The 14,448-nt window shown below is 52.4% G+C and overlaps 4 protein-coding genes across 4 annotated transcripts; 2 read left to right on the top strand and 2 right to left on the bottom strand.

Moving 5' to 3' along the window:
• Positions 1 to 2,033: 2,033 nt before the first annotated feature.
• On the top strand, positions 2,034 to 2,561 carry MAA_08442 (uncharacterized protein; the record flags this gene model as incomplete). Its single annotated transcript, XM_007826440.1, has 1 exon — positions 2,034 to 2,561. One exon carries the CDS (start codon positions 2,034 to 2,036, stop codon positions 2,559 to 2,561), a length of 528 nt encoding a protein of 175 aa, XP_007824631.1.
• A 2,422-nt stretch (positions 2,562 to 4,983) lies between these two features.
• MAA_08441 (G2-specific protein kinase nimA) lies at positions 4,984 to 7,268 on the bottom strand (the record flags this gene model as incomplete). The annotated part of the gene is made up of 3 exons (XM_007826439.1): positions 4,984 to 6,647; positions 6,701 to 7,168; positions 7,229 to 7,268. 3 exons carry the CDS (start codon positions 7,266 to 7,268, stop codon positions 4,984 to 4,986), a joined length of 2,172 nt encoding a protein of 723 aa, XP_007824630.1.
• A 768-nt stretch (positions 7,269 to 8,036) lies between these two features.
• Positions 8,037 to 10,068, top strand: MAA_08440 (ankyrin repeat and BTB/POZ domain-containing protein 1; the record flags this gene model as incomplete). Its single annotated transcript, XM_007826438.1, has 2 exons — positions 8,037 to 8,258; positions 8,542 to 10,068. The coding sequence occupies 2 exons, from the start codon at positions 8,037 to 8,039 to the stop codon at positions 10,066 to 10,068; spliced, it is 1,749 nt and encodes a 582-aa protein (XP_007824629.1).
• Positions 10,069 to 10,264: 196 nt separating this feature from the next.
• Positions 10,265 to 12,754, bottom strand: MAA_08439 (choline kinase; the record flags this gene model as incomplete). The annotated part of the gene is made up of 3 exons (XM_007826437.1): positions 10,265 to 10,999; positions 11,060 to 12,438; positions 12,649 to 12,754. 3 exons carry the CDS (start codon positions 12,752 to 12,754, stop codon positions 10,265 to 10,267), a joined length of 2,220 nt encoding a protein of 739 aa, XP_007824628.1.
• Positions 12,755 to 14,448: the final 1,694 nt, after the last annotated feature.

Below are 14,448 nucleotides of genomic sequence, written 5' to 3'. Positions count from 1 at the left end.
GACCAGACAAGGACAATATACACCCTCTCCGAGTTGGGCACCCTGTCCCATCGTAACAATCACACTCCAGCTTCCTATCGTGGCCATCAGTTCACATTGGTGGGTGGTGGTTTTGTTCGGGCGGTCCGTACGTACGCGATTGAGCTGGGGAGCATGAGCTGAATGATGGCATCCAGGCCACCGCCACAATTTGAGTGATACTGCCTCACCGCGGTGCGATGGGAATGAAGCAGCAATTTCACAAAGGTCGGAGAGGCCCTGCAATAGATTCCAGATCCAGGCCTGCAATTGGCTGTCAGTACTTTTCAGTCCATAGGCTGATTCGGCGCCAGGCAGTGCTCCATTCTCGCAACCAAGCCTGAGCCCGGAAAATGCAGTGACAGTGATGGCATTCAAGCGAGAAGACGTCAACGACGGGGGACAGATTAACGTGCAGATTGGCAGAGCCCTGGATCAGAGAAGTTTAAGATGGGTTGAAATTGGGTGTGCAGCTCACCTGCACCTGCAGTTTTCCGCCTCCTAGCTGGTCCTTCCATCTGGTCAGACGGGGCCATGAGTGGACAGGCTACCTTGGGTTGTACCTATCTGAAGGCATAGGCAGCTACAGTGGGTGTACCTACCTAGGGTAGATGATGAATGGGCACGTTTGTCTTTCTCGTGGAAGGTGCTGTGCATCAAGTTGCTTTTTGAAGTTCCCAAGCAACCCCGCCACCGTCCCCCGCAACTGTACATGAGGCAGATGACTGACGCCATCCAACCGGTCGTTCTGTCCTAGTTCCCAGCAACTCGGGCCGCCAATCCATCAGACAGCTCCACTCTACGTGCAGGCTGCGCCATGTGCAGGAGCAGGAGCAGGAGCAGGAATAACAGGAACATGAGCATGGAACATGGGCATGAGCACGGAGTAAACAGTGCGTGGGAGCAATTCAAGTTACTCAACTACCTGCAGAGGAGTGCGTGTCACCACTTGGGCACGCAGTCTGTTAACGACGTTATCCTTAGCAAATGCATACAGGCACTTGGAAGTTGGTGTTGCCACCATCCCCCGTCGTTGATTGTGTTCTGCCCACCAACAGATTTAAAGCTGGCCAGGATGACATTGCGCCTGATCAAATCCCTCACCCGCCCGCCATTGGACTTGCTCCCCTCGACCTGGGGTGCTCAGCGGAGGCAGGAACTAAAGGAGCTTGGGGGCGATTGCTACAACTCATCCTGATAGAGTGAGTCCTCATTTGCCCATGTCCTCACTCAAGTGGTGGTGTTGGCTGATTCCTTGTAGTTCGTCAACGAAATCGCCAAGGTACCACATCCACGTTTCTGCATCGGCATTGGAACCCCAGCCCGTAGCTTCAATAGTTCTCCCGAGCCTGTTACCGAACGAAAAACGAACGAAAAAAACCTCCTTTAGTGGGTAGCTTTGCAAGAACAAAACACCTTTCATCCAGGAACCAATCTATGGGGGGTTAAACCCTCTATGTATTCCCAAGCCAGGCTCACGGCTTGGCCCGTTGAGGAACCGCCATTGACATTGAACGATCTGCGCCCGTCAGTGAATGCCCCCAACATTCTCCAATCACGCGCTGGCTTGATAATCTCTCTTCCCCCCCAGACGAGACCGGCGGCCACAGCGAAAGACCCAGCCAGGCCAGACGACGGCCAGACAAGCCGTGCACCCACCATCTTGTTGCCGCGCTTAGCTTCGACGTCGAAGGCGCGAGAGCAGACCTCCGGTTCTCCCACCTTCACCCTTCCTTATCTCGTACTTGTGCCAGTGCGTCGTGGACTTGGCTCCCGTCGACGTCGCTTCTTCGAGATCATGCACGATTGTGCACGACTTCACCATCACAGACAATCATCGGCCAAGCACTCGTGCTCTTCTTCAATGCCAGCAGCACCACCAATCAGCCCCGAACCCCCAATAACTGTCGCTGTCGCTGAACCGTCTCGAGGGCATTGACGGGCTCGTCCACTAAGCCGTGGAGGCTTTTTGCCTTTTTTAGGCGCTCTCGCACGCCTTGCGCGTGTTGCCCATCATGACGACCAATGCTGTGCCGGACACGGAACTAGGTCTCTCACGGGAGGAGATACAGCTCCTGCGGCAAGGCCAAGCAGCACTCGGAGGGGGATCGACCAGCTCCCGTGCCGCCAGCAGAGCGAGCAGTCAAGGCCTATTACTACTAGACAGCTCCTCTCTTGCTGCTCTGGGAAGGTACTTTGATCGGTTGATGGCAAATATCGAACAAAACATACAATATCTTAGCGAGCAAGCACAGATGTTCACCCAAGTACAATATGACCGTGCTGGAAATATCATCGACGGCGCCGATGCAGAAATTGAGAGATATCGGCAGATTCTAGTGCAACTTGACGAGCTAGAGACGGACTTTGACCGAATAGCCCATATCAAAGAAATCGTGAAGGGGTATCGGTCCAGAGTGGAGGAGCTCGAGCGAGACTTGGAAACAAGCGGAACGTCTAGTCGGCACCACAAGCATTCATCCCACAAGCATTCACATTCCCACTCGCATAAGCAAGGCTCGTCTCACAGGAGTAGGCACTAAACGAAAAATCGATATGTCCACATCAGGTCATCTTTACCAGCAGGGGCATCATCCAATACGAACAAAAATATATATACTACAGAGCCTCATCAGCTATCCCGCCCCGCGGCCACGATTTATCTACATGTAAAGAAAATCCATGTATCCTCCACACGAACGCTAGCTGGACGAGATCAAGGTTGGATTGTACGAATGAGGAGGGAAGGAGATGGTCAGAAAGGGATCCTCAAAGATGGAACAGAGGCCTCACGGCCGCGCAAAGATATGGATAGGCCTCACGGCCTCGTTGACTTATTCATCTGGCGTTTGTTAATTTCCCACCCTCGACTTGAGCGCATTTATGGGTTGCCTTTTTTTTTTTTTTTTTAATATTTTGCATTTGGAACAATTTTACCCGATCTTGGCGCAGATCCATGATCCTTTTGATTTTGCTTCAGATTAAATATCCCGCCAGTCACCGATGAAGTGCGCACAATTTAGGGGAGAAAAACGTCTCCTTATGTCAGCTACCAAAACACTTCTGCATATCATCGGACCAAACTCTCCCGGCGTTTTACTCTGTGGCAGCAGATGGCATTAAGTATGGTGTAATGGACTTGGTTGTTTTTCTTTCATTGTCATGTTTTATACCCGGTGGATTAACAAAAAAAAGACTTTTGCCAATCGCGAGATAACTTTTTGGGGGCACCGCTGGACTGGGGCGGCGTTGGGACACTGGAGTCTTTCTTTTCTCATAATTTTTTTTTTCCCTTTTTTGTCTGTTACCTGGCTTGGGGGAGGTAACACCAAGCGGAAGGACTGTGGAGGGGAGTGTCTGAGACGTTTGCAGGAAGAGGTTTACGGGGTAGTCCAGACTAAAATGCGACACCTTCACCTCAAACACTTGACCGTGGTGCCAATCTCGGTGTAAACCAGGTAGTCGGTTGGCCCGAACCCCTCACTCGCTCAGTACCGCTCAAGAACAAGAACACGAGCTTGTGCCCGATGCCATTGATCCAATGAGAGGGGACGTCTATAGGCACCCAAATGGATCTTGTTTGTCACTGCCCATGCTGTCGGGTTACCGGATAAAACGTCGCCTCGCATCATTGACAGATTTGAGGGCTGCGGCGGACGTGGGAAATGTCCCGCCTCGTTGCCATGGATTGCGCGACCCATGTTCTCCGTACATATGTGGAAAGGGATGTCGCCGGTTGGCTCGGTGGGATTCGCAAATGCTACGTGAAGCAGCAATGGACATGGCATCTGTATCCAACAAGAATCGAGTACGACAAAGCTTTGTTCGACCAGCAGAAGGGGTCCTCGGCACGCTCCCTGCGCGCCAAGTTCACGCCGTTTTAGACGCAATTCCCGCACCCTCCTCGACTGACAAGGTCAGGCGGCGAAATTGGTATGCCAGAACAGCAGGTATATCATGCCTAAATACGGAGTAATAGGCAGCAGCAAAAGCCAAGGCGCTTTTGACAGGCGCTGACAAGGTCTGCCGTTGCCGGTCTAGGCATGACGGCACCTGCGAGCCCGGTTACATCATCGCACAGGAGGAGCACTTCTTGGACATTGATCAAGGCCATTCGACATCAGTTACAAATAGTGACACCTCAGGACAACACCGCGGCCTCGTCAGACTACACATACGACACCGTGTCTATCGTGTCTTACGGGTCATCGAGCCCAATGACGATGCCGGTATCCAAGCACTTTATGTTCCAATAAGTTGGAAATAAAGATACACAGCTCAGCTAATCCAGGTAGCCAACGCTTGGCGTTCATGTACTACTGTATATGGTCATTGACCAAATAATGCAAATTAGTCTGGCCGGCTAGCATAATACGTCGATCCCCAGACTCATTTTCATGTTCCACCAGCAAGTCTGCCTATCGAAGCAAGACCCTTGAATACGACAAACACCAATCTAAATCGCATGGTTTTCGAATCGCACACGTCACTTAATCAATCACAAAGCCTCACAACTTATGAGATGAATAAATTCGGCCGCCAAGCAGCACACAACACATGTATCTACACGCCAAACTCTCCCCCTCTCTGCCCCCCTCCACCCAAGCAAGTCTCATCTCATGAAGAAGTGAGGCCGCGAGTCAATTCAATCCTGAAACAAAAAGAAACCACGTGTCATATGTAAACCATCTTGTCCATAACGCCAGAGCATGCCCATATTCGTAACCCTCGTCCCCATTACTCTTTCCTCAATACTCCAGCATCTATCCAACTTGCTCCCACCATAAAGCCAGTGTGTCAAACAGGAAAAACAAAGGAAAGAAAAGGAATGTGTAACATAAACAGGAAAACAGCTAATCGTGACGTGCGTGCCCGGTATCGGAGGCATTTATAATTGTCAAGCTCCTCGCCACAGTTTCACCCCAACATATTCATGTATTGTTCGCCTCAGCGAAGCAAGGATTCCTATACCTTGACAATACGCTTCTGCCTTACTAAAAAGGGACTGGGCATCTCATCTTTCTCTGGGTCCCAAACAGCTACAGACTCACTGCCGCTGCTGCTGCTGCTGCTGCCACTGCCACTACCTCCGCTCACTCTCCGCTCGCCGACCTTCTCCTTAAACATAGCACGCTTAGGGCTGACATTCTCAAGAGTACCACCACCGGCACTCATCGGACGACCTCCAGCGCGAGCTTGTTGCAGTTCAACCAGGGTCCTACCCTTGATATTGTTCTTAGCCGCCATCTTATTGAGCGCCTCCCCGCCATTGATGTCTTTCTTGACGGAATGTTTCCGCGTCAAGCCGCCGCTTGTATCTGTTGGAAGGCTTGCCATTGATGGAATCTTGCTGATTTGTCGTGTTGGCGAGCGTGGGCGTGGCTCGGCCTGAGGACCAAATACTGCCTTGGAGACTAATCCGGTGGCCGACGCCTGAGGCTTGAGGCGGTTGAGAGGACAGGACTTTTGTGAGGAGAGGACAGGCCGATTCTTGGAAGTAAACGGATTATTGGCAGAGCGAATGTTCCGCGTAGGTGAGGGGACAATGTCCTCATCGTCAGATTCGATGGACAGCGGTTCGCGAAGGTCCCATCTAGGATCCGCAGATTTGTTTGCATTGGCTGCAAAGATGTTGCCCGAATGACTTGTAGGGGCCTTAGTCGCTCCGCCACGACGGGGAGACAAAGAGAGGTTGGCAATGGCCATGGGACTGGGCGATGCCATTTCAACGTCCATTGGCGTCCCAGCGTGGCCGGCAAACATTGTTTGGGCTCGGCCAAATGGTGTTCGTGCTGCTCGTTTCGGCTCTTTTGATGCCTCTGGACTGTCGAGAGAGTATTCGCTAGGATCTGTTGTTGAAGGAAACTCATCGCCGCTGCCGCCTGTCGATGATTGCGGAATATCCGGCTTAGCAATAGCTGAGGCATAATCTTCAACGGGAAGGGTCGCTTCTGGCTGTACAACATTGGAATGCTTTAGTTTTTGTAATTCGGCGTCGACGCGCACTTGAATCTCCCCCTCAAATCGTTGTTGTAGTTGTTCGATTTCCACATTGGCAAGGCGATCAATCTCAAGCCGAGCCTTGACCTCCCACTCCATCCGCAGTTGGGAATCAATCTCCTCCCGCATCATCTGTCTCTCTCGTTCAAGGTTGGCAATTCTCTCATTCAACTCCTTTTCCTTCCGGTGGAGAAGATCCTCCTTTGCGCGCAAGGACTTGTTCAAGTCGACGACTTCTTTCTCCTTGCGCATCAACTTGACAACTGGCAAATTGAGCAACTGAACCGTGTCTGGTCGCCTGTCTGGATTCACCTTAAGACAGTCTCGGATAACCTGATTCAGTTCAGGGGAGTACATTTCAGGTAACGTAGAGACCTTTCCCTCCTTGATCTTCTGTACCAATTGGAAGTGTGTCTTTGCGTTAAAAGGAGGCTCCCGTGCACAGAGTTCGTAAATGATGCAACCGAGTGACCAAATGTCTGACTTGAGAGTGTACTTCTCCGCCGCACAAATCTCAGGCGACATGTAGAAGGGCGTGCCGACATATGTAGATGCAAAGTCATGAGACTTGATCATCTTGGATAATCCAAAATCTCCCAGCTTGACCGAGTTATCTTCTCCCAGAAAGACTGGATGCTGTCAGTATTCATTCACAGCCATAATGGCAACAATCACAACGTACCATTCTCAGGCTTCAGGTCTCGGTGAAGAATAGTCATGGCACCGGCAGGCACCTTTGGCGTCCCATTTGCACTCCCCTGCGTCAAACCAAGTGCATTCGCACCCGCCTCGGGCGGATCAACACCGTAGTGACACCGGTACAGCGCCATGACGAGTTGGCTAAAAATACTCCATACGAAGCTCTCCTGTGCTCTCTGCCCCTTGTGCTGCAAGTCCTTGATCACTCGTCCGAGGTCGCCGTTCCCGCAGTACTCCATGTACAAGTGAAGGTCCTGGCTGGCTTTGAGGTGCTCGCGGTGGTAGTAGGCGACGATATTGGCGTGGCGCAAGTGCGAGAGGATTTGGAATTCGGTGTGGAGCTGCTCGCGCTCCTTTTGGGACATGCGAAGGTACGAAATCTCCTTGCGGCACATGATGAAGCCGTCGGCCTTTCGGCGCACTTTTCGAATTACCCCGAAGGAGCCATGGCCTAAGCGAAAGAAGCAGTCAGAACCGGATTCAAGAAGAGGCCGGTAGAGAGACAACGTACCAATCTTCTCCAGGGTCTCGTACTTGTCTTCTGACGACATGTCGATCGGTACTATTCGAAGCGAGAAGCCAACGTCAATCCCAGGGTGGTGGTGGTGGTGGCTCGTCCTTCAACAACCCATACACGCTGGCATGCAGTATGGTAGCAAAAAACACACTTGCTAGTAATCAAGATCGCTGCGTGGAATATGATGCACCGCAAATCAAGCAACGCAAAAAAGAAAGCAAACCCTGCTGTGGTTAGTAGTAACAAAGGCTGTTGGTGATGATGTTGACGATGAGGATGTTTGTCGAGAGAAAGGTTGCTGCTTTTTCGTTGGACGTCGTTAAAGTTCGGGCACAGACGCCTGAGAGAAAGAAAGCCTTAGGTTGTCCTGCTCACAGAATAGCGTCGTCCCGGTGTGCGTTGAGCCCGCCCATGGCCAGTGGTTCCGTGAAATTGACCAGGGTGAGAATGACCGGCGTAAACAGTAGCGGTGCTACCACGGCAACGCCTAATCGATAAGCGCACCGCAGAGCGCCACAGTGGTGGAGCAACAGGGACTGTGGCGGTGTGGAAACGGTGGCAGCGGTGTTCGGCCAATGGCAATGCTTCGGACTTAATAATTGTATAACCACTGATTAAGAGCCGCCAAAACGCCATGAGTGGGACAGCATTTCCTCTTTCAATCACTTGTCATGCATTGCATCTAGAATAGATTTCTTGCCATTTATGTAATTTCATTTGTTCTCGTCTTCCATGTCTGGTTCTGTACAGGGATATACATCGTCTCAACGGGGCAGAGATCTTTGCGCCGCGGCAGCTGAAAATGGTGCTTCGAAAGCACGAATTAGAGGGGAAGCTGGGCGAGGAGAGCGAGATGATCAAGAGCGGCGTGCTGCGCGATGAGAACCCTCTCGACCAGAGCGACGAGTTTAATGAATTCCTGCTGGCCTGTAGACACGGCGATTTGCGCAAGTGCCAGGAATTCATCAGCCAGGGAGTCAACATCAATGGCAAAGATCGATTCGACTATACGCCACTCATTATTGTGAGCACCAACTACCCTGGAGTCGTCAGGCCATACCACCTCATCTTTTCATCTTCATGGCTGATATTGTGTGACAGGCCAGTCTCTGTGGACATTATGAACTCGTCCAGCTTTTATTAGATTCAGGTACTTCCTCTCCCTCCCCGCAGCTGAGCCCACCAAATGAATCCCAAGGAGCCGAAGCTAAGTGGCAAAAGGCGCTCTGGCCGAACGCAACACGTTCCAAGGAGAACGCTGCATATACAACGCCCTCAATGATAGAATACGCAATCTCCTGCTGCAGTACGACTTCTCCAAGTCTTCAGACCCCTACGTCTACTGGTCCACCCATATATCCGGACTCCTCAACCGCTCCACGCCAACCACATCGGACATTTCGCTGACCTCGGACTCGCGCACCTTCAACCTGCACAAATTTCTCCTGGCCTCGAGGACACCCTACTTCCGCAAGAAGCTGGAAGCACAGCCCGAAACCCCGTCATGGCACCTTGCCAACACCGTCCCCGTGGAAGCCATCCAGATCGTCCTCCGCTACCTATACCTCGGCGACTTGCCCAAGGACTTGGTGCCGGCCGGCAGTCCCATCTCAGAGGAAGACGTCGTCAAGGGCCTGGATAAGATCAGCAAGCAGCTTGAAGTCGAGCACCTCTGGGAGGCCATCCTGGCCGGCAACGACCGCCGCCTAGCGAGGCAGCGGTACCAAGACGAGGAGGAGCGCGCGCTCAAGCAAATCGGCGACTTTTTCAGCGCCAAGGTCTTGGGGGGCAAAATGCTAGTCGACACCGAGCGCGTCAACGACGTCAGGTGGAAATACGACAACCCCGCGTTCGCAGACGTGCTCCTCCGCGCGGACGAGACGCACGACGACGACGATGAAGCCCAGGACGCCCCCGTGCTCAACGGCCAGGGCATCCCCGTCGGCACCGGCAGACGGCCTCGCAAGTCCGCCCTCTACCCCGTCCACAAGGCCATGCTCATCCGCAGCGGATACTTTGACAGGATGTTCTCGGGGGACTTTGTCGAGTCCCACCGCTCCGAAAACCTGCACATCGTCACCGTGGACTGCACGCCCGCCGTGCTCGAGCTCGTCCTCACCTTCCTGTACACCGAGAACGCCGCGTGCCCCCTCGAGCACGCCCTCGACCTGCTGTACACGGCAGACATGCTCTTCCTGGATGCGCTGAAGAGCAAGGCCGCGCAGGCCATCAGCACCCTTGGCAGCGGCACGTCCAGCGTCCTCGTCGACCGCACGCACAAACACGCGCGTGGCCTGGCCAACGGCGCCGGGCACTCGGAACAGCAGGCGGAGCTGGTGGAAATGGAACCCATAAACATTTACGACGTCATCCACGCGGCTTGGGATCTCCGCGTGCAGAGGCTGGAAGAATTCGCGGCGCGCTACCTGGCCACCAGGCTGGAGGATTACATTGACGAATCCGATTTCCAGGAACTCATCCGTGAGAGCGCGGAGCGAATCCAGCGTCGTGAGGAGACGGATACGATTGAGTTGCTAGATGATATACGATATTACTTGTCAGAACGGTTTAGATTACGCTTCGAGGATGCCGGGCTGGATGACATGATGGGCGAGGATGGGGAGATTGACGCCGAGGCGGCGGTGTCGTTGGCGGAGCAGGGAGATGTCATGGTGAATGGGCATGGTGTACAGAATGGCGTTGGGGGGAACGGTATTGTGAAAACTTTGGATGGTGAGGTGGCGGAGGATGAGTTTGCATCGGACGCGATCAATTATCAGATTTTGCTAGGCAAGATCGATGCCATGTTGGAGCGGCTGAAGTTGGATGCATAGCTTGTAGGGATGATTGGAGGCATTGGATTGGATGCAACGCTGCATGTCTAGATGACGTATGTTATGGAAAATAGAATGGCCACATTATCATGGCATTGACTGTATTCGAAATTGGTAGATATCTGCCTATACAGATGCTAGAATATGGCAGCTGCGTTGTTTTGCGTCCAAGTGATCATTGCATCAGTGCATTTGTCTAATAGTCAATAATTTTCAAGTTTGATCTCAACTTCTCAGGCAATTCCTCGGGCTTGACTAATCCCATCTGCACGCAGTCACCCCAAAAGAAGAAGGCTCGGTTCTGCGCATAACTCAAGTAGTCAAATTCATCAGGGCCCAATTCTTGCTCGGCTTTTGCTGCCTCTTCTTCGGATACGGGCTCATTGTTGGCATCCAAACCCGGAACCTTGGCTTGTACAATGCCCCATGCAATCCAGAAGACACTGCATGCAGGTCTCCAGAGACGGGTCTCCTCCAGTAATTGGCGCACATGTAAATCGCTCTGTTCCTCTCGCGCACGCTCGGCAGCGCCCCAGCCACCGGGAGGGACGCGGGCATCAAGCATGAAATCGACGATCGAGCTGGATGAGGCGGTAGGGTTGAGAGATGGAGTAGGTGGGCCACTGTCTGGTTTGACTCGGGGAGTCGAGCCAGCCGCAGCGAATTGGGAACGATGGTCAACATAGGACTTGATGAAGCGTCGTTGCTCTTCGGGTGTCGGGTATCTCTCATGATTGCAGGCGTGGGAAGTGACGGGATCGTGGTAGTTATACGTCCACTCCGTAAAGTGATTGGCAAACTCAAGGCCGGGGAGATTGGCGCCAGCATATTCAAAATCAATAACAACCAACTGCTTGTGTTTATTGGCCGGTTGAAGCAGAGGTGACTTTTCATCATCTGGTTTAATGCGCAAAATGTTTCCATACTGAGTCTGTTGAATACAATGTCAGCATATTTGGTGGCAAATTGAGGGCACCACATCATCACTTACATCATTGTGCGCAAAAACCAATCGCTCCTTGATTATCTTCTTTGGTTTGTAGCAGTTGACCAAATGTGTTCGGTACTTGACCACCATGGCCAGGAACTGCTCCCACGGCGCTCCACACACATAGCCATTTGCTTTCCAGGCATGAACGACAGAGTCAGATTTTGCTGGGGGAATAGAAGTGGTCTCCAATTGCTTGTCAAGATAGGCCATGATCTTGGCTACGTTTTCCACCCACTGGTCCCAATTCTTCCATACGCCGGGGCCGCCATCGCGTTCAAGAGGAAGGAGTTCAATACCATCGTGCAGTTCCCTCATTCGCTTGGCAATTTGCTTCGAGGTATCCGGTTCACGCAAGTGAACAGGTGTCAGGGTGATGGAGTTGAAGAACTGCTCAAACCGGCCGTTTTGGAATGTTCCTAGAAGCCGGGGACCAATCTTCTTTCGTGCTAGACGCTGGAGCACCTTTAACTCATTTTCACGGTCAATGAGATGCTCCACTTGAGGGCCGTAAACTCGGAGAAGCAATTTGGGAGGATTCTTTTTGCCCTCAATTTCGGGAAGATCCATTGGAGGCGTTACAACATAAACTGCGTTAGTCAACGCCCCGCTCAATCGTTCAACTGTGATGGTGTCACCGCTATTCAGTGGGATGCGTCTCCATCCTTTGAGCCTGAGAGTATGGGCAATACGAATGATGTCATTTTTAAATATGAGCCAAGGATCATTCTCCTCCGCCTGGCCGCTTGTAGAGTCGCTCTCGTTTGCGGCACCGCCAGTGTAGCTCATCGTTTTGGAATTGTCCAACCAAACGTCACAGCTCGGCACAATAGCATCGCCGTCCACATAATCAGTATCAGACGAGGCTGTGCGATTTAGGCTGGGCTTCGAATTGGCACGCCGCCGGCGGGAAAGCTTGGGAGGATGCTGGGGAATGGAGCTCAGACCAAGCGATGCTAAAGAATCTTGTAAGATGTGCTCGAGTTTCTCGAAAGACACGTCGCTGGATTGTGAGTCGACCGAGTCAGATCTTTCACGAGCTGCAGTTGTGGAAATTGAACGGTCTTGATCGGGAGGAGACTTTGACTTGCGACGAGGTTTGGGTTTGGCAGCGGCAATCTTCTTTCTCTTTTCATGTTCTAACCAGTCGGCAACTTGGGCCAGCAGCTTTTCAGCGTAGTACTGGTGGTGCCTCTGGGAGTGGTGATGGCTAGAAGAGGGTGCAGAATCGTCATCCGTTCGTAGAGCCGGCGAGCCTTCGCTAATTGAAGATTTGCTAGATGCTGGCTTGCCACTTAATCGACGGCTTGGTCCTGCGCGAAAGGTTTTGATGGATTGGGACTCGTCATCGAAATCAGGAACTGGTTCGGCAATTTGCACAGCTATCCGTTTGTAAGCTTGCGATCGACATGTGTGGTATTGGTATTTTTCACGGAGTGAATTGGGTGAATAGCGCCACAAGGTCGTAGTGCAGATTCAGCGCGTGGGCAGTCACTGAGCGAACCATAAACAGAACACGTACTACTCCCGTCCTCATGATGCTTGAACGATGTAAAGTCTACGTCACGATATGATACATTCACTTCACATACCTTTAAGGGTACCGCTGGCTGGAGGGGTTCTGTCGCCGTCGCCATCAGACTTCAAGGCTGATCGCAGAGGCGCGGGGCCAGAAGTCGCGGGGCTGTGCTCAGCCATGATAGGGCAGCCGTCTTGCTTGCGAATGCCTGTCTTGCCGTCGATATAGAGGCGATGCGCAATGAACAGAACAAGGGCGTCTGCCTCGGCCTCGAGCACTGGAGGGTTGGCCACGGGAAATGGCCTTGGTGGACGATGGTATCGAGCGTGGAGGGAGGCGAAGAGTTGTGCGAGAAGTCAGGCCAACGCGGTTACGACGAGGAAGTGGGTTGTTAGTGGACTCGGGGCCTCTTTCCGTCGTGCCTGGTGGCGCAGGTGGACAACGAAGATGTGCTGGCTGAGAAGAGCAAACTTTCGGTCACAGCATGACAACGGAAGAGTGTTCAGCGATACAGAATTAGAGTAAGTAAGAGAAGAGGCGGGGGACGACGAAAAAAAGAGATGAAAAAGGCAAAAGGGGAATTGGCTGCGGCGACGAAAACCAGGCTGGAAGGCACCAAGGGCGGCAGTGTTGGCCGCTTAGGTGCATGTGACCTCTTGCCTAGTTCTTGTTAGTCGACCGAGACCGCAGGAGCGACCCTCAATCCTTCGTGCCCTTGTGCCGCAGCTCCACTCTCTTATCATTCATCCATCCCTTTATTATGTACTCATGGCTCAGTTGAAAACCGACAAGCTGAGAGCGATTGACCACAAAGTACCACCTGGAATAGATGGCCAGCTGTCGAGTCTTGTCTCTGCTAGCCATGCCGTGCCTTCTATTGAAATCTGCAAAAGGCTCTTGTACGTCTGTTGATGTATTCCTCGTCACCGGGGGGGGGGCATGGCTGGGAGGGCAGCTGTCTTTTTGGTGTGGGTTTAATCAATTGATGTCGCCGGCTGGTTTCTCAACATTGAATGTTAATGTCTGGCACGTCCCAGTGGCCAACGCACTGTGTTCAGTGGATCACGTCACTGCAACCGGCGCCGCAGGCACTGTCTACAGGCACTATAGGCAGCAAACAAATGTTGACTTATGTATCAATTGATTTGCATGTCTGGTGAAATCAATGTTGCCTGGACTCAGTGCCGACTGCCTCGAAATGGCGAATATCTCAACTAGTGCCACCACTGCTCCATCGAAAATGTTCCACCGCATATTGTTCACTACATCTACGGAGTACCCTACTGAGATTCTATGAATTGGCATGCTACCCCGGATACCCGCGTATGGAGAAGCACAGCTTGGAGCCCAACGATACTCGAGTCCGCAATACCGTTTTCCAAGCGTGCACAACGTGTCATGGAAAGCATCCAGTGTCCCCTATGCGAAGTAAGGACGCTCAGGTGTCTGGTCATTCTGTTTATGGCTCTGCCTTTAAAGTATTAGAATGCCACCTGGGACACGTGTGACCGCTTGTCTTACCTTGTCTCAGAGAAGACAATGAGTTGCCATAAATGCTGCGTCTCCCGCCGGGTCTCTGGTGGGGCCGGCCCGGACCGGCACCGAAATGGGTCCATGAACCGGTCCCACACATGGCGGCGTCGAGCATCGCAACAGTCCTTGGTTCGCCCAAGGGTAGCGAAGCTGAAAACGTACTTGCCATCTGCTCCAGGCTTCAGGAAAAGAGGGCAGTAGTAGCTCTCAGTTTACCATGAGCGTATCAAGGGTAGGTAGGATCTTCACATGTTTCATAGTCAACACATCGCCATAAGATTCCCTGCTTTTGGACCTCGTCGTTGAAGCGTCAACATCTCGGCCACCTGGTGATGTTGCA

Source organism: Metarhizium robertsii, assembly GCF_000187425.2.
Source record: "Metarhizium robertsii ARSEF 23 chromosome Unknown MAA_Scf_2, whole genome shotgun sequence".
In the NCBI taxonomy this organism is placed as follows: Eukaryota; Fungi; Ascomycota; class Sordariomycetes; order Hypocreales; family Clavicipitaceae; genus Metarhizium; species Metarhizium robertsii.
The sequence above is the reverse complement of the archived record's forward strand: the minus strand, read 5'-3'. Positions and strand labels throughout refer to the sequence as shown.